At 37.9% G+C, this 24,024-nt stretch overlaps 1 protein-coding gene across 6 annotated transcripts in view; it reads right to left on the bottom strand.

Annotated features, from left to right (window-relative positions):
- Positions 1 to 24,024, bottom strand: part of FAM13C (family with sequence similarity 13 member C) — a 169,151-nt gene that overhangs the window by 4,462 nt on the left and 140,665 nt on the right. For 3 of the 6 annotated variants that reach the window (XM_045039993.1, XM_011287384.4, XM_011287382.3), the window contains 5 exons: positions 11,668 to 11,749; positions 9,808 to 10,019; positions 3,735 to 3,830; positions 2,016 to 2,215; positions 310 to 411 (listed from right to left, as the gene is read on the bottom strand). In XM_045039993.1, coding sequence (XP_044895928.1) covers positions 310 to 411; positions 2,016 to 2,215; positions 3,735 to 3,830; positions 9,808 to 10,019; positions 11,668 to 11,749 — 692 coding nt within the window. The remainder of the gene's footprint in view (positions 1 to 309; positions 412 to 2,015; positions 2,216 to 3,734; positions 3,831 to 9,807; positions 10,020 to 11,667; positions 11,750 to 24,024) is intronic. The other 3 variants (XM_011287383.3, XM_045039996.1, XM_045039994.1) reach the window with 3 other exon arrangements.

Raw genomic sequence — 24,024 nt, forward strand, 5'->3', positions numbered from 1 at the left:
AAAAAATCAAATAGATTTCTTAAAGTTTTAGATAAATTCAATAATTGTAAAGAGATTTATAAAGCAAAGTTAGGAATTTTTGCAATTCATCTTTATTTTTTTAAAGCCTTATGTCATACTTGATGGCTACAGCCTCCCATAAAACATACCTAATAATGGCACTATTAGAATGTTGCATTAGATCTCAGTCACTATTGTAATTATTTATATCTTTTATAAATTCACGTTCCTGCCCAAAACTCCAGCTCATTCTTAATGATAGTTCCCTAGGAAATACTTGCTTAAAAAAAAAATCTTTGCCCAACTTACCTTCCCGTTTGTTTAAAAAATTGTTCTTCAAATTCTCTTAAGGCTTTCCGAAGTCTCTTCTTGTCAGCCCTAGTTTCTCGGAGATGGTCAAGAAGTACAGGCCTATACCAAGTAAAATATGGATTTGCCATTACTAAACTCTGGCATAATTGAGACATCATAAAATGATTTATCTATTCAGCAAATCATACTATGATACAGAAGGGTTCTGCCTAAAAGTATCTTTTGAATAAATATAGTACATGTAGAACCTAATCATAGGGAAGCACATAAGCAGAGAATGAAAACAATGTCATAGGAGAAGAGAAAGAACAAAAGGAGAAAGGAGAGGAGAAAAAAGGCAAGCTGACTGAGTGACTAAGTCCATTACAAAATGTGGTTAGGGTGAGGCACCTGTCTAGCTCAGTCAGTAGAGCATGTGACTCTTGATCTCAGGGTTGTAAATTCAAGCCCCGCATTGGGTGTAGAGATTACTTAAAAATAAAATCTCAAAAAAAAATTGAAGTGTGGTGAGGGTAATGACCATATGAATGGATGAGGGAAAAGGAGACATTTTAAAAGAATACTCACTGGTATTTGGTGATAGACTAGACTTAAGAGGCACAAGAGGAAGAGAGTTTAAAACAAGTTCCATCCTTAATGTAGAGTATGGGGAAAATGGCAAAAACCTTGGGAATGAAATTGGACCCAAAGTGAAGATAGAGTTACACTGAAAATTCTACTCACTTCATTCTACTAAGACAAAGCATATCTTTTAGAGCAGGAATTTTTATCTAGGGAACTTGTGCATTTTTTCAGAGACTGAACGCCCTGAAATTATATATTGACATTAAAAAAAATATTCTTAACACCCCTCAAAAGCTGCTTAAGAACCAAACAACCAACAAATAAATGAAGGAAAGGAAAGAGGAGGGAAAAAAGAAAGAAAACAAGAGCGGAAGGAAGATGGATTTTCTGCTTCCAAATGGGTTACTTCTCTGAGCCGAAGTTGTGGTACCAACTGATTCTACAAACACACTAAAATCCCAATTTACAACTTAGTCCTTAGTCTCACCTCATATATGTGGGTGGATTCCATACCTATCTTGAGGTATACACTCACCACACTGTAATACATGTTAAAGGAAATCTCATAATCTGGCCTATAACATACAAACCAAAGAAGGTGAAATGATGAAGAGAAAAGCCAACTACTAAATAATGGTAATGATAACAATAATGATAATACTAATGAAAATACAAATAGCTCCTGAAGGGCCATTAGGAGAAAAAGGGCAGCTCATTTACTGAAACCCAAAGTGATTCCCAGGCTAGAGAAACCATCTTATCTAAAGGCCCTGACAAATGTTGAACCACATGGGACCCCAATTCCTTTTGGTCTAGCATTTTCAAAAGCCAGCTCTGCTTCACACACTGCTGAGAATTAGACTGGTGCTAGAACCTGCTGAAAAGGTATGCAACTAGAGGAAATTGAACATTAACATTTTTGGCATCTTTAGGACCTTATTGAGAGTGTTGGTTCCTCATGGCTTTGTCTTCTCAATTCTCCAATAAAGAGAACAACCAGATTATGCTTTTAGGCTGCTCTCTGGTAGGTTGCATTTTTTAGAGGATCTAACAGCTCTTGTGAATTTTGTAGGCACATGTAAGGTATCTCAGACTATAAAGAGTTAAAAAGAAACTCCATATTTAAGATTCACACTCACATAGTGGCCTCATGTAAATTGGACATGGATAGGGCTGGTTGTTTGGTTTCTTTTTTTTCATCTGACAGCAGGACCCTAATAGGTTCCGTCTCATTAGAGAAGGTGAGGTGGTCGCCAATAGGCAGGTGAGATGCTGGATCTGGCAGAGAAGGTTGTTGGCTTCCCTGTGGACAGTCTTCATCAGAGTCTTCTTCCTCCTGCTTATCACAAGCAGAGTTAAATGAAGTCACAAAAATGCTAAGTGACTCTTGAAGCAAAAACAGGAAGAGGAACCATAAATAGACACCATGAAAAGAGTAGGTGATCCCTGTACCACTGAAAACCCAGAAGGAAACAAACAAGAGTGACTCTTCCTCAGTTGCATCAAAAAACTTACAGAAGTTAATGATCAAAGAAGCACCCCATCCCCACCCAATGCTGGGCTAAAATGCTCAGCAAGTTTGTCTTTTTGCTGGACCAAAGAAGGCACAGAATCTAGGATATGGTCCCATTCTTGTCTGCACTGCCTACTAGTTCCTCCCTTTCACTCAGACCTGGACCCCAGCTTCACAACAGTTACATGGGTTAGGATGAAATGGACTTCAGATACCTTTTGTTATTCAGAAATACCCCAAATCAGACCCTGGTGTGGGCCACATTCAGATATAGAGGATAGTCAGAAAATTGACAAATTCAGGGAAGAGCTCTATGAAGGCCAAAGCAAAATGGAGTTACTCCTTAACCTGTTCTGCTAATACCACAACCAAAAGAATTTTTTGCAAGGAAATCTGAAAATCATACCCCATTTTAAACCATGCTTCTTTAATGGGAACATTTTAGAGATTATGAATCACTATTGTGTTTGTCTTGAAAATTGTGAAATTATAAATGTAGTCCAGTATACTTAAATGTATATTTGTTAATGTTTATTCCTTTTTATACTGATATCTTGAGCAAGTGACTGTTTTAATATTAAAGGAGTAGGATTTGTGGTGCCTTTCTAGTTCTGTATTCCCATAAATCATTCTTTATTAAAAACAGTCTAGCTCAATTTTAGTAGCCATGTTTTCTATTGAAATAAATCTTATGTCTTATTCAGTGATGGTCAAATGGTACCAAAAACAAATGTTGCATTTGTATCAAGGAACATGTAGTCAATTTTCTTATTAAAGAAGAAAAATTAACACACGGAATAGAAAGACTCTGTGTGGTTTAGCTGTGTTGTAAATTAGATGATGAAATTGAAATTCATCAGTTGTTCTCCTCATCCAAGAAATTAAAGCAAATATTAAAACTGGCTTCAAAAATGCAATTGCTGGGCACCTGGGTGGCTCAGTTGATTAAGTGTCTAACTCTTGATTTCAACTCAGTTCATGTTCTCATGTTTTGTGAGTTTGAGCCCTACATTGGACTCTATGCTTACAGTGCAGAGCCTACTTGGGATTCTCTCTCTTCCCCTCTCTTACCACCCCTCCCATGTGTGCTCTCTCACAAAATAAACTAAAAAATGCAGTTGCTATATATTCCTGTTTCATAATAGTTTTAATTATCATCCACCTGTTAAGTATGATATTTGGCTCAAAGGAGACCACATTTCTACTGTGTGAAATAACAACTGACCTTTTTAGCAGCATATACTACCAAGAAGGCTTCTTTATCACTGTCATAGTGCTGCCTCCCTACTTAAACAATACCAAGCACAAGTACAGGTTTCTAGTTAATGCAAGCATGCTGACTTACAATTGTTGGAATAAGGGAAGGTGTTGACAAGATTTGCTTGATAATTCTGTATCGGTCATAAAGAGGCTTTATGAGGTTCTTGTCTTGCTTAGCTACCTGAAAAACATGAAATTAATTATTGTTCCTTTCTCAGGCAAGAATGAAAGCATGTCAGTATTTTTAGCAGGCAAAAAAAAAAACAGTTTTGAAGCCTCAAAGTAAGGGATTAATAATACTATAATGCAACAGTAATTAGAAAAAGGGAAGACAATTATAAGATACTGTTTAAAGCACATGCCAATTTTCTTCCAGGAAAAGTTTCTTAAAGGATAGGTCCAAGTTTAGAAAGATGTTTTTAAGGCTTCTGAAGGAATCCTAAATATGTAATGGTAAGAAGCCTGTCATTTTACTTCTTCATTCTTAAAAAACAATATGTAGACCTATTGATTTTTCTTCTGAAACATGTATTTTATATGGATCTTCATGACTATATTCACAAACACAAACTTTGTACAGGTCTTCATCACAAGCTTGGAGTATATACTAGGTTACTGGCTAGCTCTGCCACAAACTATTTTTGATATGACAATTAACTTATTTGAATCCTTATCTTACCTGTACAATAAGGAGGTTGGAATTACAAAGTTTCTTCCAACTGAAAGATTTCATAAACTCTTGGTCCAAATATGTATTCTCCTAAGCACTATTTTTAACAGGTCACACTGTGCATAAAAATTTAAATAGCTTCCTATTTATCTATCAATCCTCTATTTACCTACCCACCACCACTATCATCCTTCTCTCCATCCAAAGTGACCATCAAAAATGACCAAACCTCTGCTTGCCTTGGTTTTCCTCCCTTCTGTGTATCCTACATTAATTTTCTATATGTTTACTACACATAATTTTTTCACTCTGGTCAGATGGTTCTCACTAAGCGACTAGCAGGAAGGAAACAGGAGAAACATCACAGAGCAAATCACCCAGGTATCTTTTGTCAAAGTACACATACCCAAGGTGCTCTCTGGATCTCTGCCTTCCAGATCCCACAAAGGGATCCTGAAGGAAAAGAACATGGCTTAAGTATGTGTATTTTTCAAACTTCCTAGTTATTCACATGTTACCCTACCCCTGTCCCAGTTGAGAACCGTTCTGGCCCACATTTAGCTCCCTTTTCTCTGAACTTTTCTATCTGATTATCTGGGCCTTAACTATGTACTGTGTTTCAGATTTGTCTGCCCAAATGAGTTAGAAGTTTCTTGAGGACAAAAATTATATCAGATATTTTAAAAAATTCTCACAGTACTCAACACATCCCCTTCCCTGCTATAAATATATCAACTCAGGTTTAAAAACAAAAGTACCCTAATTTTTAACAATCTTCATATAAATTCCATAGGCTATAACCTAAGAACTTTCATTTTCAGTAGAAAGATAGATCACCTCTCTCTGTAGAAGCCATTTAAGTATTGGTTAAGTAACCACAAGACCCTTTCGTTTTCCAGCCTAATAATTTCTTAAATATTTTCCTAGTCATGATACATCTTGCCATGAAAAAAACAAACCTTTTATCTATCTTATGGGGTTTTAATAGGTAATAAAGAAAAAAAATCTCAATCCAAGTTCAGAAAACATGAACAATGTTTTTTATTCAGTATCTCATTGGGACTTATATTTCATAGAAAGCAACTTCAGAAAAATGATGTATTTAACTATTATTAGCATCTCTGTACAGCAGTTTGATTTTTGTAATTTTATTTATTTTTACTAAATTCTTTGGATTCTAGAAAAGCTAAATTTTGTCCTAAAAGAGGAAAATAGTGACCAAAGAGCAGCTTAGGATGATAAATGCCATTATAGAAGAATATTGTCCAAAGATGCCAGATGAAAATCAGGGTCCATGTACAATGTATGCACTTATCTTTCACTCTGATTAGTTGATTTTACTCTTAGAATAATTACCAAAGTAATCCCTTGTATATGCTTTATATAGAAACTCCAAAAGTACACATAAAACATTAGCCGCAATAGTTACCTGCTTGGGGATGGGAGACCTCTAGAGCTAGCAGATGGAGTGGCAAAGAATCTATTTAATGTGTGGCCATTTGTATTTTCTTTTGAACTATGTGAGATAGTATTACCAATTTTAAAAATTGTTTTATTATTTAAAATGACAAGTAGGCAAAATAACTTGATGGGATCTTACTTTTTGTGCCCTTTACTTTTAAGTTGCCCTCTCTGCAAGGTATAACAACCAGTGGGTATAACAACCTACTAATCACTATATTTTCATTTTATTTTTTAAAATAAAATGAGTTATATATATTTTTAAAAACCTGCTTTCCTCCTCAAAGATGCTGCAGTTAGTGAAGGGCCAGAAGTAACTGCCATTACTCATCCAGTTAGTAAGTTGTGCCATGCACTTGATACCACCTACAGTTCTGGGAAAGGGCAATAAAATGGGTATAACATGCCAGCACCAATTCAGGATTTTTACAAGAAATGGACATAAATAGGCACCACAGTCAGGGATGACTCATTCACTTACAGTGCTCAATTTGTGCCATGCACCTGATACCACCCTACAGTTCTGAGAAAGGGCAATAAAATAGGTATGATGTGCCAGCACCAATTCAAGATTTTCACAAGAAATGGACATAAATAGGCACCACAGTCATACCTAAGGGATGATTCATTCACTTACAGTGCTCAATGAATAGATACCCTGTGACCCAGAAGTTATTACCTCCAAAAATCATCTATAAATAAAAGAGGAAGAAAATTACCCTATAGCAGTATCTGAACTGACAAGGCAATGCTGTGGGATTTATCAGCTTTAGTATGGACTCTGACTAAACACCAAATGTGAAAATTTCATAAAGTTCTCTCTAGAAAAGAAATAATTCTTCATCTTGGACATTTTAATATTTACAGTATTTTCAACAGTAAAGCAAGGACCCCAGATGAAAATAATCTGTCAATTTGAGTGTAAAGAAATAGAACCTAGTCAGATAATCTCAAGTGCTAATGAGTTCACTGAGGATCCAGGAATAATATAGCTACTGTGGAAATTTGCAATCCTCCCTTGGCTGCTTCTGTGGTTTTTGGACTCTCCTGTAGGAACCACCTGATAGCTGACTAGCCACTATCAGGTTTGGTATTTTAACTCCCCCCCCCCCCCCCCCCCGCCCAGGAACAATACTACAGCTTTAGATATTGAGAGCTACATATTCCACTACAGATGCTTTCTATTTAAAGGGCCTCACTTTAGCCTACTGCAGAGATGCTAGCTTTATCTGAAGGGGCTTCTGACACTTATTATACAGTTTAACAGATACTTCATTTAAAATAATAGAAATAAATTGCCATTTAAACAAAGATAACTTCCAAAGAACTCAAATATGTTTCTCTGATCTTTAGATTCTCTGTTCATGTGCCTATTAGACTTAGATGTCTCAGTAGGGTGACCAACCATCCCCATTTTTCCAGGATGGGGCATTTTGAAAGACGTGAAATTTTTAGCATCCAGGAAAATCCAAGGAAACCAGGGATGGTTGGTCACGGTATTCCTCAAGAATATTAAAGTGAACGTGTTAAAAACAGAACCTCTTAATTTTTCACTCATCCTGAATCTGTTCCTTCTGTAGTTTCCCTATCTCAGTAAATGGACCTGTCACCATCTTGGATTCTTCCTTTCCTTCCCTCCTACCATCCAATGATTCAGCACATCCTTTTGATTATACATCCAGAATATACTTTGAGTATGTCTATTTCTTTCCATCCACAAGGCTTTCATGCTAGTCCAAACCACCCATTTCATCTTTCTCTATCCAGAATTTTCCCCTGTGATTTGTTCTCCATGCAGGAATAACAAAGATCTTTTAGGGGCACCTGGGTGGCTCAGTCCGTTAAGTGTTCAACTTCAGCTCAGGTCATGATCTCGCAGTTCATGAGTTCGAGCCCCCCGTCGGGCTCTGTGCTGATAGCTGAGACTGGAGCCTGCTTCAGATTCTGTCACACACACACACACACACACACACACACACACACACACACACACCTCTCTCTGCCCTTCCCCTGCTCTCTCTCTCTCTCTCTCTCAAGAATATTTTTAAAAATTTCAGAAGTATCTTTTAAATGTAAATCACACCATATCACTTTCCTGCTTTCAACAACTCAACAGTTTTCCAATACTTCAGGTAGTAACTTAAAAGGTACTATGTCAGGGGCCCCAGTCTGACTTTCTGACATCTCATACCATCCTGTGCTCTAGCCCTCAGACCCAGAATTCTAAGTACACACAATCTTTTCCCTCAAGGCCTTCATATTGGCAGTTCCATCTGCCTAAAATGATTTTTGCTGCTCTCTTGGCCTGCTGATTCTTCATTAAATGTCACCTATTGGCCTTCCTAGTCACATTATATAAAGTAGAAAGCATACCCATTATTTTCTATACTATCTGTTTAATTCTTTGCACACTACTTATCAAAATCTTTAATAATTTTACTTATTGAGCTGTTTATTTGTTGTTGTATCCCAATTTTCAGAAGTACATGAGTTTCATGAGGGCAGTAACCCTCATAGCTTCTCTATCTTATTATATCCAATATGTATCATACCTCACAACACATTGTTGTGCCTATTGTGGCACTCAAATATTTTTGCAAATTAATGATTGCCCACCAGTCACCAGGCATCTTTCCTTATTGTCACAATAATTACGTAAGTAGGTATTATCTGTATTTTATAGATGAGTAAATTGAATCTCAGAGAACTAATTCACTTACTAAGTATACATGGCTAGAAAGTGGCTTATTGAAGCATTGAGTCCTGATCTAAGTCTACTCTACCAATCCTAACTCATCCCTCACTGCCCTAATCAAGTAGAACATAGAATTAGGGGTGTGTGTGTGTGTGTGTGTGTGTGTGTGTGTTACCCATTTATCCGCTGACTATCATAAAAATCCAGAATCTTTGGTGGGGTGGAATGAGTTGGCCAAGTGAATAAAAACCTATTCACTTCTTACAACATAGAATTGTTTTTTTTTTTAATCTAAAAGTATTTCATAAAAATAGAGGTGGCCAAAGGCCCATTTCTGCTTGTACATCACAAGTCTCCATGTAAAGAACAAGTCCAGGGGCATATGGTGAGCCTTTTGGGATTTGGCATATGTTGTCACCTATGATTAAGACCATATAATGTGCAATATAACAGGTAAAGTCACCATTATTATCAATAATACTTGATTCCAAAGTTAAATATGTTAGTTCATTCATTCATCTGTCCATTCATTCAGCAAACATTTATTCAATACCTACTATGTACAGACACTGTAGGATCATGAGCTACAAATAGCTATTCTACTCAAGAGGTCTAAAGTATAAAATGAGAGATAGAAAATGTCATACAGCATAGTTAGGGCTATGATATGCAAGCTACAACTCTTATTCAAGAAATTAAAGGCAATCATACCACTTTTAGAGTTGATACAGAAAGGACTACAAGGAAGGTTCCTGGTCATAAATGAAATGTAAGCATAGATGTGCAGGATGAGAAGATGTGCAGGATGTGAAATCTTTCACAAAGATTTCAAAACTAAGATGTCTAAAGACTTCAGTCCAAAGACTAAAACTGAGGTCTTTAGACATTTTTTTACCTAACACTCTCTTAAAAAGCCTACCTATCTATCTTATAAGATACTAAACCATTTTCCTTACTATGAATACCTCATCCCAGCTGCATTATTTTTTAAATAAAATATATGGTAAAATGGGATTGTAATACTAGTCTTGGGTTAATTTGCTAATTTATTAGGGGAATAAGGGAGAAAGTAGATATGATACGCCCTAATATCTTTGCTATCTGCTTCCTACCAGCATGCAATAGTATAACTTCCAGAATAACATTCTGGAATTAAGTGGCAACACCTATAGGTCATGGTCAATAACTTGCTAGGAGGTCACCTGACTGAAATTCAGAACCAGTCTCCTAAAGATGTTTATGTAGTGCCAAGTGCTCTTACAAATTGGTCAAAACCATAATCTCTCTGGAATCCTATTGAATGTTGGGACCTGTGAGGATATGGTGAGGTACCTTAGAATCCTCCTGAGCAGGAAGTTGCTCTGTCTTCTCCTTTAGGCATGTCAGCACAGTATCAGGAGTGTCCTCTCCAGAGGAGCTTGGCTCAGGGCCCACAGCTTCTGGCTTCCCATTCTCTCTGGGGACTGCAGGTTGCTCACAGGACAGGTTTCTAGGTGGGTCTTTGGGAGCACTCCCTTGTTCTTCTGACAATTTCAGCTTTAGTTCTAAGAGAAATGCCATGAGTTACCATGAGCAAGGAGGACTCACTGGGCTTAAGAGCAGAGAGCCTTTCAGAAATTCCCACCACTGATGTGAAGTCAGTGGAAATGGACACTATTGCTGATAGCTTTCCACAGGGCAAGGGCAGCCTTAATAACTATAACCAACAGCATATCTCCTACTCAGGTGTGAAAACAAAGGGCTCTAGAGACTGGGATCTTATGGAAGTTGAGGGTTATGTGTAGAAGTAAGTCAGTGGCTTAAATTTCAAAGGATGAGGTCTAGAGGAAGATGGTACCAGGCCCTCAAATATTTCACCCAATACCTACCACAACACCTGGAATTCTATACTCACTGGTTCATTTACTTGAGTTTTGAAAGTTTTGTGTCATTAAGAGCCCCTGTGTAAATGCAAGCACTTCTGTAAGGCTTTACACATGCAGACATCTGAGGAAATACAGGAGGGATAGGATATGAGAGATGGGAGTGCAGCCCCAACTTGACAATTTTGTCTAATGTCATCTTTTAAAATCCAGGATTCACCATTATTGCAATGTGTTTCTATATAAACCTAAATAACTAAAAGTAAAAAAGCAACTTGGGAATTATCATGGAATTAAATTTCAGAATATGCTAAAGGGTGGCCACTTATATTGATTTCTCAATTACAGAGCTCATTTTCTTTGTTTGATGTTTGTTTTTTAGTTACACTCTGGTGTGATGTTTAAACATTGCATATTTTATAAACCTGCAACATCATTACAGTTTAATACCACTGAGTTCAGATTCCCTTCCAGTTCCTTATCACCTTTGGAAAATTTACAAATTTGGAAAAATTTCCACATCTAAGTATTGAAATAAGAATGTGGAAAGAGAAGGAAAATTATTTTTTTTATAATTTTTTAAAGTTTCTTTATTTTGAGAGAGAGAGAGAGAGAGAGAGAGAGAGAGAGAGAGAGAGAGAGAATCCCAAGCAGGCTCTGCACTGTCAGCACAGAACTGGATGTGGGGTTCAAACTCATGAAATGTGATATCATGACCTGAGCCAAAGTCAGACGCTTAACCGACTGAGCCAGCCACCCAGGTGCCCCAGAGGAGGCAAATAAATTTTTATTGGTAAATACCATAGTCCTTTTAAATGGATTTTAGAGTTAATTAACACTCATATCATCATCATAATCTCCAGAGAAAGAAGAAAGAAGAACACTGGATTAGGAGGTAAGAGCACTGAGTTTTATATCTAGCTCACTACCTCCCAGCTACATAGATTGTCTCTATCTCTGGACATAAATGTCTTCATATATACAATGGGGTATATGGAGTAAATGATTGTTCAGGCCTTTTTCTAACATCCAAGAATCCAGTAACCTAGGGGGAAGTTAATACTCCACGTGTTGAAATGTTCCTGGCACTGAAGTGAATCATTTCTCTTTGGAGTCTGGAGTTCTTCAATCTCTTTATAAGGAGAATTATTACATGGGGCCAAATAATGAAAGGGACCCAGGACCATTTATTTTAAAATGGAGCCTCCAATCTACGTGAGAGATGAGGTTAAAGAGGGCACAGGTGGAAAAGAATAAAAAATATCTTGGAGCAAATTATCTATTTTAACTGCTTCCTTTATGGAAAAAGAGACTCTTGGCTGGCACTTACCTTTAAGTTGTTTACGACCTTTAGCCAAATCATTCATCCATTTCAGGACTTCAGGATTAGAAGTCTTGTCACCATGTGAAGGCTACAAAGGAGGGGAAAGTGTGGGTGGAAGGGAGGGAGGAAGGGAAAGAAAGGTAAGAAAGGAAAATCAAAATTTTTAGACAGCCAAGACACACAGAGATGGTTCAGAAACATATAAATCTGGGAGAGAAATTCATGTATGACAACTTCCAGATGATAGAGTTAGTTCTGAAAAACAAAGCAAACATTCTTGAACTCCTCCACACTTTTGTCCTTTCCATGGGCATTGTTCCTAACCATGCCTGGTCACTCATCACTTTTCATATAGCCTGTCCATGCCAGTGTCCCCTACAGTCTGACCATCAATCACCCTGTGGTCCACTCACACCCTACATGTGGTTGCTAGGCCATTCTTCATATAAGCTCAAATGACTGCTCTGATACAAACCAGTGCTTACTCCCTTGCCTGTACTCACAAACAAGGTTTATGACCACAACTTGTCTGGTTTATACTAACAAACTCGAAGATTTCCTTGAAGATTTCCTATCAGTCATTTCCACCAAGCTCAAGAAAGGAGACCCCAGGATGTCTAACACCTGACAATAGTCTGGGAAATCAGTACTTCAGGGGGATACCCAGATTTCTAATCATCTCACTGTTTATACACTCAATATCCTACTAGGCTAGCACTAAAGTCAAACTTAATTATATGTGTCTGACCTTGGTCAAATTACTTAGCCTCAGTTTCATCTGCCAAATGAGGATTACACCAACATCTGCCTCATAGGGTTGCTGTGAGGGATAAATTAGTTGATGTATGTAAAACAGTGAAAGTAGTTACTGGAATATGCTATACCCTACAGGTGTGTTAGCTATAATCACAAATATTATTATTATTATTACTGGTGGTGACAATAGTAATAGTGTTACTATCAGACTTTCATGGGAATTCTGGATATGTTTTCACCAACAAACATACATGTAGGGGTATGTATCTCTTGCCAAGTAGCTAATCAAAGTTGGATGTGGCAATAAAAATTATTTTTGATTTTGGAAGGACATGACTCTGTTAATACAAATCATTCACTTTGATTTCTGGGTTTCTTCTCAGAGCATGAAAGTGGATTTTCTACAGGAGAGAAACTAGGAAAGAAAGATAGACATACTTAGTCTCCATCCCCATAGATCAGTGAGATCATTCTTAAACAAATCAGAGCCACCTGATAACTTCAATGCAGACTCAAGAAAATTAATGGTTACTTTAAATTGAATATATACAAGACTATATAGGAATGTTTACAATGACTTGATCATAATTATAATATTGCTAGAAATATGTACATTGATAAGTAAATACGTACATTGGCTAAGTCTAGGGGCTGTGCCATATTTTTTTTAAAGCATCCACTAAGTCTGTATAACGTTAGCAAGTTTCTGGTGAGAGAAAGGCATCAGGAGAGAAATGTGTCTCTCCTAGGTTCAAAGGAAAAAACAGTGCTTGTTTTGACATAGTCATCAAATGTACATATCAAATGTATATGGAAAATAAATATATTAATAGTGAAACACAAGGCACAGTTCTGTCACTTCTAGAGTGATGTAAAAACCACATATGTCTGAGTCAAGATGGAAACGATTGAAGGAAAACAACAGTGGTTTTTTCCTACAGGAACTCAGATGGGATAGTATAGATGCTTTCTATGAGTGAAGGCCTGGTTTCAGTACCTTGGACAGTGACACAAGGACACACCTCCCGAACAGCTTAGCCTGGTGCTACCCATGATGTGCTAGGATGATGCACTGTACCTCTTCCCTGATACACAGATTAGTATGCTGGCTTTGGGTAACAGCCTGGTTGTATGGACACCCAATGTTTTACATTTAGTTTCACAAAATCCTCACAGAATTCTACCCTCTGATCTGTAAACACATCTTATTCACCTGGAACACGTCTTTGTCGCTGGATATGCTCTATACAGTTACCATCTTTCAAGTTAGTTAATTCGAGTTAGTTAACATATAGTGTAGACTTGACTTCAGGAATAGAACCCAGTGACTCATCTCTTACATATGACACCCAGTGCTCACCCCAAAAAGCGCCCTCCTTAATGCCCATCACCCATTTAATACACTCCCTGGCCCCAATCATCTTTTGAAGTAATGTTAAGAACAAAAGCCTAAAACCCTAGAACCAAGGACTACTAAAGAAATGAGCTCTCACTACTGCAAATAGGACGTAGGAAAAATTTAAGGCTGATTTTTTCTTCTGACAAAATATTTTAAAGCCTGAAATCATTTTCTGAAATGATTTTTTTTATTTCTTTACTCCTGGGGGAGCTTTCAAAAGAGGTTAAATCAAGCTCACAAGGATGGCAGCTTTAAAATCGCATGGAAAGTTTTCATTAACAAGCTGTGGATCTTCAAGCCTTCTAACTTATAAATTGAAATATTTCAGTTTAATAGACCCCAAGAGGCTATAAGCCCAGAAATTATAGTGTATATTTTGTTCAATGCAACTAAAATGGGATCTCCAAGGCACATGACTGAGGGTATCACTGGACCAAATCTGTGCTCTATCAAACACAGTTCAAAAGACACTTTGGAAAGAGATCTGATTAGGAATGAAGAGACCTGAGTTGTCCTGGCTAGGTCAATTCTTTGCTGTGTGATCCTGGGGAAGTTACTTCCCTTCTCTGAGCCTGTTCCTTCAAAGGTCAAATGAGAAATACGACTGGCTGATCCCTTCTAATTCTAACATTCTCTAATTTCACAAATAGTGAACATCTGGCTGAAATAGCCTTTCATAAGTCCATGAGTATAATGATAGTTAAATGTGAAATTAATTGTAGAAATAAACAGGGTTTGGATAGGAATATAAAACGGTCACATTCAACATAGAAGGAAAGATGCATGTTGTACCAGGGCATCAGACTAACATGGAAGCCGAGCAAGAGCTCAGACTAAAATATTAGCTGTGGGTGCTATTAATTCCATAGTATGCATGACAGGAAGGAAAGCCTTACACACAGCAACCAATTAAAGCCCAATGACATGTCAAACCTCTAACCACAGCCTGGCACCTTGACAAGAAGGGTGAGGGGAAGCTCTGTTCCCTGAGACATCAAAGGTTCTGATTACATCAGAGACTTTTGTACACACTGAAGCAGTGGTGACCATGACGCCCTCCTCTACTGCTCCCAAATGCATTCATCCGCATTTGTGATGTTTAAGTGTGTTGTGTGAGCATGTGCCTGCACCAGCTCTAAAACTTCTCTAGACAAAAACAGGAGGTGCCAGGAGAAATTCTATTAAAATAGGCAGCCTGCTGGGTGGCTCTTACAATAGAAAGAAGTAATCCAGAGTCCTGTGGCTGCAGGCTGAAAAATTTAGTGAAGAATTAACGTGTCAAATGTTTCTCTCTCTTTGGACAAGGCAGGGACTGTCAGGGGACAGCCTGGTCGAATATCACTAAAATAGATTAAAAATGTAATAATATCTAGGACCACTTACTTCCCTTGTGTGAAACACTGTAATAAGCATTATATTACAGTATAATATTCACTCATCTAATACAAACTTAAGAAGTCACTACTAATATTAACTCTACTGCACAGATGGATAAACGGAGACTCAGAAAGATAAAATAACAAGTCCAAAGTCACAGAGTTCCTAACTAGCTGTGCCAGATTCAAATCCAGATCAGTTTGATTTAAGAATTTCCAGGTGTATGGCAGGCTGACAGCCTGGACACAGACACAGTGTAGAAGTGGGGAATGGACAGAAGAAGACTGAGACAAAGGAGGGATCCTTGATTGCTTGTTGGGTAGGTGAGAACACAAAGTTCCTGTGCCTGAAACTAGGAAGCTGGGTGATGCCATTTTCACCTCTCCTGCACGTGCACCTACATGCACATGCACACATATACCACACCAATCCATCCTAGTAAGCTAAGCAGTGCCACCTAGTGGAGAACAGAGCCATTACACCAAGCCCCGCCCAACTCTGCCCTCCAAGCACATGCCCTAAAGAACCACAAGTTTCTCCATCTTCTTACTGTACAGACTATAGAGTGCTTCATTGTTTGAGTTCTAGGGGAAACTGGATGTAACTTCATTCAAGTTTCACTCTGTTTGCTGGTTCATCTATTTTTTTAATTTCTTTTATTTTCTTTTTCTCCTTTCATTTATTTTTCTTGGATACAGAAAAAGAAAATTTTATTTTTGTCTTTTTATTTTATTTTTTTTAAATTTTTAACATTTATTTATTTTTGAGAGACAGAGAGAGACAGCGTGTGAGTTGGGGAGGGGCAGAGAGAAAAGGAGACACATAATCTGAAGCAGACTCCAGGCTCTGAGCTGTCAGCACAGAGCCCAACTTGGGGCTCAGACTCACAGACTGCAAGATCATGACCTGAGCTGAAGTTGGATGCTTAACCCACTGAGCCACCCAGGCGCCCATAGTTTCCTTTAAATTTTTTTTAAATTCTTTTTACTATGTTTTATAATTTTTTCTAAGTATTTTATTCTATTTCACTTTCTTTATTACATTTTATTCTATTTTATTGTATACATATTTTTAATTTTTAAATTTTCTTACTTTTTGTCTTTTTCTTTCTTTTTCTTTTCTTTCCCTTTTTTCTCTATTCTATCAAGTTTCTTTCAACAACCAGACCAAAACTCACCTAGACAGAGGATCTAGCTTCTTTTATTTGATTTTCTGTGTTGTTTTTAATATTTCTTACTTTTTATTTTATTTAAGTTATCCTTTTTCTTCCTCCAAAATGGCAAAATGAAGGAATTCACCCCAAAAGAAAGAACACAAAGAAATGACAGCCAGGGGCTTAATCAACACAGATATAAGCAAGATGTCTGAACTGGAATTTAGAGTCACAATAATAAGAATATTAGCTGGAGTTGAAAAAAGCATAGAATCTCTTTCTGAATAGATAAAAGAAGTAAAATCTAGTCAGTATGAAACTTAAAATGCTATAACCAAGAGGAAATCTTGAATGGATGCAACAGTGGCAAGGATGGATGAAGAGAGCAGCAAATCAGTGATTGGAGAAGACAAATTATGGAGAATAATGAATCAGAAAAAAAGAGAGTAACTAAGGTAAAAGAGCATGGTACAAGAATTAGATAACTCAGTGACTTATTAAAAAGGAATAACATCTGAATCATAGGAGTCCAAGAAGATGAAGAGAGAGAAAAAGGGGTAGAAGGTTTATGTCAGCAAATTATTCTGGAAAATTTTCCTACTCTGGGGAAAGACATAGATGTCAAAATCCAGGAAGCACAGAGAACTCCCAATAGATTCAACAAAAACTTACCATCAACAAGGCATATCATAGTCAAATTCACAAAATACACAAACAAGGAAAGAATTATGAAAGCAGCAATGGGAAAAAAAAGTCCTTAACCTATAAGGGAAGACAGAGCAGGGTTGCAGCAGACCTATCCACAGGAACCTGGTAGGCCAAAAAGAAGTGGCAGGATATATTCAACGTGCGGGATTGGAAAAATATGCAGCTAAGAACTCTGTATCCAGCAAGGCTGTCGTTCAAAACAGAAGGAGAGATAAAGAGATTCCTGACAAACAAAAACTAAAGGAGTTCATGACCACGAAACTATTCCTGCAAGAAATTTGAAGGGGGACTCTCTGAGTGGAGAAAAGAAGAAACAAAACAAAAAAGACCAAAGGCAACAAAGACTAGAAAGGACCAGAGAACACCACCAGAAACTCCAACTCTATAGACAACACATTGGCACTATATTCATATCTTTCGGTACTTATTCTAAATGTTAATGGACTAAATGCTCCAATCAAAAGACGTAGGGTAACAGAATGGATAAGAAAACAAGATTCATCTATATGCTGTTTACAAGAGACCCACTTTAGACCTAAAGACACCTTCAGATTGAAAGTCAGGGGATGGAGAAACATCTACCATGCTAATGGTCACCAAAAGAAAGGCAGAGTAGCCATAATTATATCAGACAATATAGATTTTAGAATAAAGTATGTAACAAGAGATGAATAGGGCATTATATCATAATTAAGGGGTCTATCCACAAAGAAGATCTAACAATTGTAAACTTTTATGCCCCAACGTGGTGGTACTCAAATATATATCAGTTAATCACAAACATAAAGAAACTCATTGATAATAATACCATAATATTAGGGGATTTCACCACCCCACTTACAGCAATGGACAGATCATCTAAGCATAAAATCAACAAGGAAACAATGGCTTTAACTGACACACTGGACTGGATGGTTAACAGATATATTCAGAACATTTCATTCTAAAGCAGCAGAATGCACATTTTTCTCAACTGCACATAGAACATTCTCCAGAATAGATCACATACTGGGACACATATCAGCCTTCAACAAGTACAAACAGATTGAGATGACACTGTGCATATTTTCAGATCACAATGCTATGAAACTCAAAATCAACCACAAGAAAAAATTTGGAAAGACAATGAATACTTGGAGACGAAAGAACATTCTACTAAAGAATTAATGAGATAACTAAGAAGTTAAAGAGGAAATTAAGAAGTAAATGAAAACCAATGAAAATGATAACACAACAGCCCAAAACCTCTGGGATACAGGAAAGACAGTCATAAGAGGGAAGTATATAGCAATCCAGGCCTTCCTAATGAAGAAAGAAGTCTCAGGTACACAACCTAACCATACACCTTAAAGAACTTGAAAAATAACAGCAAATAAAGCCCAAATCCAGCAGAAGACAGGAAATAATAAAGATTAGAGCATAAATCAGTGCTATCAAAATAATAATAATAATAATAATAATAATAATAATAATAATAAAGCAGTAGAACAGATCAATGAAACCAGGAGCTGGTTCTTTCAACGAATTAACAAAATTGAAAACCCCTAGCCAGATTGATCAAAAAGAAAAAAAAAAGGACCCAAAATAAATAAAATCAAGAATGAAAGAGGAGAGATCACAACCACCACTGCATAAAAACAAATAATGAGAGAATATTATGAGAAATTATGTCAACAAATAGGGCAATCTGGAAGAAATGGACAAATTCCTAGAAACATATATTACCAAAACTGAAACATGAAGACACAGAAAATGTGAACAGACCCATAACCAGTAAAGAAATTTAATTAGTCATCAAAATCTCCCAACAAACAAGGATCCAGGGCCAGATGGCTTTCCAGAGGAATTCTACCAAACTTTTAAAGAAGAGTTAATAGGGGAAAATGACAGTGTAGGAGGACGCTGGGCTCACCACGTCCTGCGGATCACTTAGATTCCGCCCACACCTGTCTAAATAACCCAGAAAATCACCAGAAGACTAGCAGAACGGATTCTCCAGAGCCAAGCATATACGGTCCACGGAAGAGGGTAGGAAAGGTGGAGAGGCAGTGCGCGCTACACGGACTGGAGGGAAGGAGTCGGGATGGAGGGGCAGTCTGCCGGCAAAGCAGAGACCCCGAGTCTGGCTTGCAAAAACGGAGGGGGCGGACGGAGTGTGTTCTGACAGCAAGTGGGACTTAACATCTGGAATGTTGTAAGTTAACAGATCTGCTCATGAACAGGAGGGCTGGAGGACAACGGGAGGGAGAGTTGTTGAGCCACAGACAACAGAGTGCAGCTTGGAGGGGAACAAAGGTGCTCACCAGCACCATCTCCCTCGCCCATTCCCCAGCCAAAATCCCAAAGGGAACCAGTTCCTGTCAGGGAACTTGCTTGCACCTCACAAACACCCAACTCTGTGCTCCTGCAGATCCATCCCTCCAGCGGGTCTGACTCCCTCCCGGTGCCACAGGGCCCCTCCCGACCAGATCACCGAAGGAAAAGGAAACTGAGCCTGCCCCTCCCGCCCCTGTGCACCTTGCTGATCCACCACAGCTAATACGCCAGATCCCCAGCACCACAAGCCTGGCAGTGTGCAAGTAGCCCAGATGGGCCACGCCAATCCACAGTGAATCCCGCCCCTAGGAGAGGGAAAGAGAAGGTACACACCAGTCTGACTGTGGCCCCAGTGGTGAGCTGGGGGCAGACATCAGGTCTGACTGCAGCCCTGCCCACCAACACAAGTTATTCAAGACAGCACAGGGGAAGTGCCCTGCAGTTCCTCACCACTCCAGGGACTATCCAAAATGACCAGACAGAAGAATTTCCCTCAAAAAACCTCCAGCAAATAACGACAGCTAACGAACTGATCAAAAACGATTTAAACAATATAAACAGAAAGTGAATTTAGAATAATAGTCATAAAATTAATTGCTGGGCTTGAACACAGTATAAAGGACAGCAGAGAATCTATTGCTACAGAGATCAAGGGACTAACAGCCAGGAGGAGCTAAAAAATGCTATTAATGAGCTGCAAAGTAAAATGGAGATGACCACAGCTCGGATTGAAGAGGCAGAGGAGAGAATAAGTGAACTAGAAGATAAAATTATGGAAAAAGAAGAACCTGAGAAAAAGAGAGATAAAATAATCCAAGAGTATGAGGGGAAAATTAGAAAACTAAGTGATGCACTAAGAGAAATAATCTACGCATAATTGGTATTCCAGAGGAGGAAGAGAGAGGGAAAGGTGTTGAAGGTGTACTTGAAGAAATAATAGCTGAGAACTTCCCTGATCTGGGGAAGGAAAAAGGCATTGAAATCCAAGAGGCACAGAGAACTCCCTTCAGATGTAACTTGAATCGATCTTCTGCATGATATATCATAGTAAAACTGGCAAAATACAAGGATAAAGAGAAAATTCTGAAAACATCGAGGGATAAACATGCTCTAACATATAAAGGGAGACCAATAAGACTTGTGACGGATCTCTCTACTGAAACTCAGCAGGGCAGAAAGGAATGGCAGGAAATCTTCAATGTGATGAACAGAAAAAATATACAGCTGAGAATCCTTTATCCAGCAAGTCTGTCATTTAGACTATAAGGAGAGATAAAGGTCTTCCCAAACAAACAAAAACTGAAGGAATTCGTCACCACTAAACCAGCCCTACAAGAGATCCTAAGGGGACCCTGTGAGACAAAGTACCAGAGACATCACTACAACCATGAAACCTATAGGCATCACAATGACTCTAAACCCGTATCTTTCTATAATAACACGGAATGTAAATGGACTAAATGCACCAACCAAAAGACATAGGGAATCAGAATGGATAAAAAAACAAGACCCAGCTATTTGCTATCTACAAGAGACTCATTTTAGACCTGAGGACACCTTCAGATTGAGAGTGAGGGGATGGAGAACTATTTATCATGCTACTGGAAGCCAAAGGAAAGCTGGAGTAGCCATACTTATATCTGACAAACTAGACTTTAAATTAAAGGCTGTAACAGGAGATGAAGAAGGGCATTATATAATAATTACAGGGTCTATCCATCAAGAAGAACTAACAATTATAAATGTCTATGTGCCAAATACGGGAGCCCCAAAATATATAAAACAATTACTCACAAACATAAACAACCTTAATTGACAAGAATGTGGTAATTGCAGGGGACTTTAATACCCCACTTACAACAATGGATAGATCATCTAGACACATTGTCAATAAAGAAACAAGGGCCCTGGATGATATATTGGATCGGATGGACTTAACAGATATATTTAGAATTCTTCATCCCAAAGCAACACAATATACTTTCTTCTCGAGTGCACATGGAACATTCTCCAAGATAGATCACATACTGGGTCACAAAACAGCCCTTTATAAGTATACAAGAATTGAGATCATACCATGCATACTTTCAGACCACAATGCTATGAAGCTTGAAATCAACCACAGGAAAAAGTCTGGAAAACCTCCAAAAGCATGGAAGTTAAAGAACACCCTACTAACGAATGAGTGGGTCAACCAGGCAATTAGAGAAGAAATAAACAAATATATGGAAACAAACGAAAATGAAAATACAACAATCCAAATGCTTTGGAATGCAGCGAAGGCAGTCCTGAGAGGAAAATACGTTGCAATCCAGGCCTATCTCAAACACAAGAAAAATTCCCAATATAAAAACTAACAGCACACCTAAAGGAAATAGAAGCAGAGCAGCAAAGACACCCCAAAACCAGCAGAAGAAGAGAAATAATAAAGAGCAGAGCAGAAATAAACAATATAGAATCTAAAAACACTGTATAGCAGATCAATGAAACCAAGAGTTGGTTTTTTGAAAAAATAAACAAAATTGACAAACCTCTAGCCAGGCTTCTCAAAAAGAAAAGGGAGATGACCCAAATAGATAAAATCATGAATGAAAATGGAATTATTACAACCAATCCCTCAGAAATACAAACAATTATCAGTGAATACTATAAAAAATTGTATGCCAACAAACTGGACAACCTGGAAGAAATGGACAAATTCCTAAGCACCCAGACACTTCCAAAATTAAAACTGGAGGAAATAGAAAGTTTGAACAGACCCATAACCAGCAAAGAAATTGAATACAGATTGCTTCCCTGGTGAATTCTACCAGACATTTAAAGCAGAGATAATACCTATCCTTCTCAAGCTATTCCAAGAAATAGAAAGGGAAGGAAAACTTCCAGACTCATTCTATGAAGCCAGTATTACTTTGATTCCTAAACCAGACAGAGACCCAGTAAAAAAAGAGAACTACAGGCAAATATCCCCGATGAATATGGATGTAAAAATTCCCAATAAGATACTAGCAAATTGAATTCAACAGCATACAAAAAGAAAGATTCACCATAACCAAGTGGGATTCATTCCTGGGATGCAGGGCTGGTTCAACATTCGCAAATCAATCAACGTGATACATCACATTAATAAAAGAAATGAGAAGAACCATATGATCCTGTCAATCGATGCAGAAAAGGCCTTTGACAAAATCCAGCACCCTTTCTTAATAAAAACCCTTGAGAAAGTCGGGATAGAAGGAACATACTTAAACATCATAAAAGCCATTTTTCAAAAGCCCACAGCTAATATCATCCTCAATGGGGAAAAACTGAGAGCTTTCCCCGTGAGATAAGGAACACGACAAGGATGCCCACTCTCACTGCTGCTGTTTAACATAGTGCTGGAAGTGCTAGCATCAGCAATCAGACAACAAAAGGAAATCAAAGGCATCAAAATTGGCAAAGATGAAGTCAAGCTTTCACTTTTTGCAGATGACATGATATTATACATGGAAAATCCGATAGACTCCACCAAAAGTCTGCTAGAACTGATACAGGAATTCAGCAAAGTTGCAGGATACAAAACCAATGTACAGAAATCAGTTGCATTCTTATACACTAACAATGAAGCAACAGAAAGACAAATAAAGAAACTGATCCCATTCACAATTGCACCAAGAAGCATAAAATACCTAGGAATAAACCTAACCAAAGATGTAAAAGATCTGTATGCTGAAAACTATAGAAAGCTTATGAGGGGAACTGAAGAAGATATAAAGAAATGGAAAAACATTCTGTGTCATGGATTGGAAGAATAAATATTGTCAAAATGTCAATACTACCCAAAGCTATCTACACATTCAATGCAATCCCAATCAAAATTGCACCAGCATTCTTCTTGAAACTAGAACAAGCAATTCTAAAATTCATATGGAACCACAAAAGGCCCCGAATAGCCAAAGGAATTTTGAAGAAGAAGACCAAAGCAGGAGGCATCACAATCCCAGACTTTAGCCTCTACTACAAAGCTGTCATCATCAAGACAGCATGGTATTGGCACAAAAACAGACACATAGATCAGTGGAATAGAATAGAGAGTCCAGAATTGGACATACAAAAGTATGGCTGACTAATCCTTGACAAAGCAGGAAAGAATATCCAATGGAAAAAAGACAGTATCTTTAACAAATGGTGCTGGGAGAACTGGACAGCAACCTGCAGAAGAATGAAACTAGACCACTTTCTTATACCATTCACAAAAATATACTCAAAATGGATAAAACCTGAATGTGAGACAGGAAACCATCAAAACACTAGAGGAGAAAGCAGGAAAAGACCTCTCTGACCTCAGTCACAGCAATTTCTTACTTGACACATCCCCAAAGGCAAGGGAATTAAAAGCAAAAATGAACTATTGGGACCTCATGAAGATAAATAGCTTCTGCACAGCAAAGGAAACAACCAACAAAACTAAAAGGCAACAACGGAATGGGAAAAGACATTTGTAAATGACATATCTGACAAAGGGCTAGTATCCAAAATCTATAAAGAGCTCACTAAACTCCACACCCGAAACACAAATAACCCCGTGAAGACATGGGCAGAAAACATGAATAGACACTTCTCTAAAGAAGACATCCGGATGGCCAACAGGCACATGAAAAGATGCTCAACG

The sequence above is a fragment of the Felis catus genome, chromosome D2 (genome assembly GCF_018350175.1).
Source record: "Felis catus isolate Fca126 chromosome D2, F.catus_Fca126_mat1.0, whole genome shotgun sequence".
NCBI lineage: Eukaryota > Metazoa > Chordata > Mammalia > Carnivora > Felidae > Felis > Felis catus.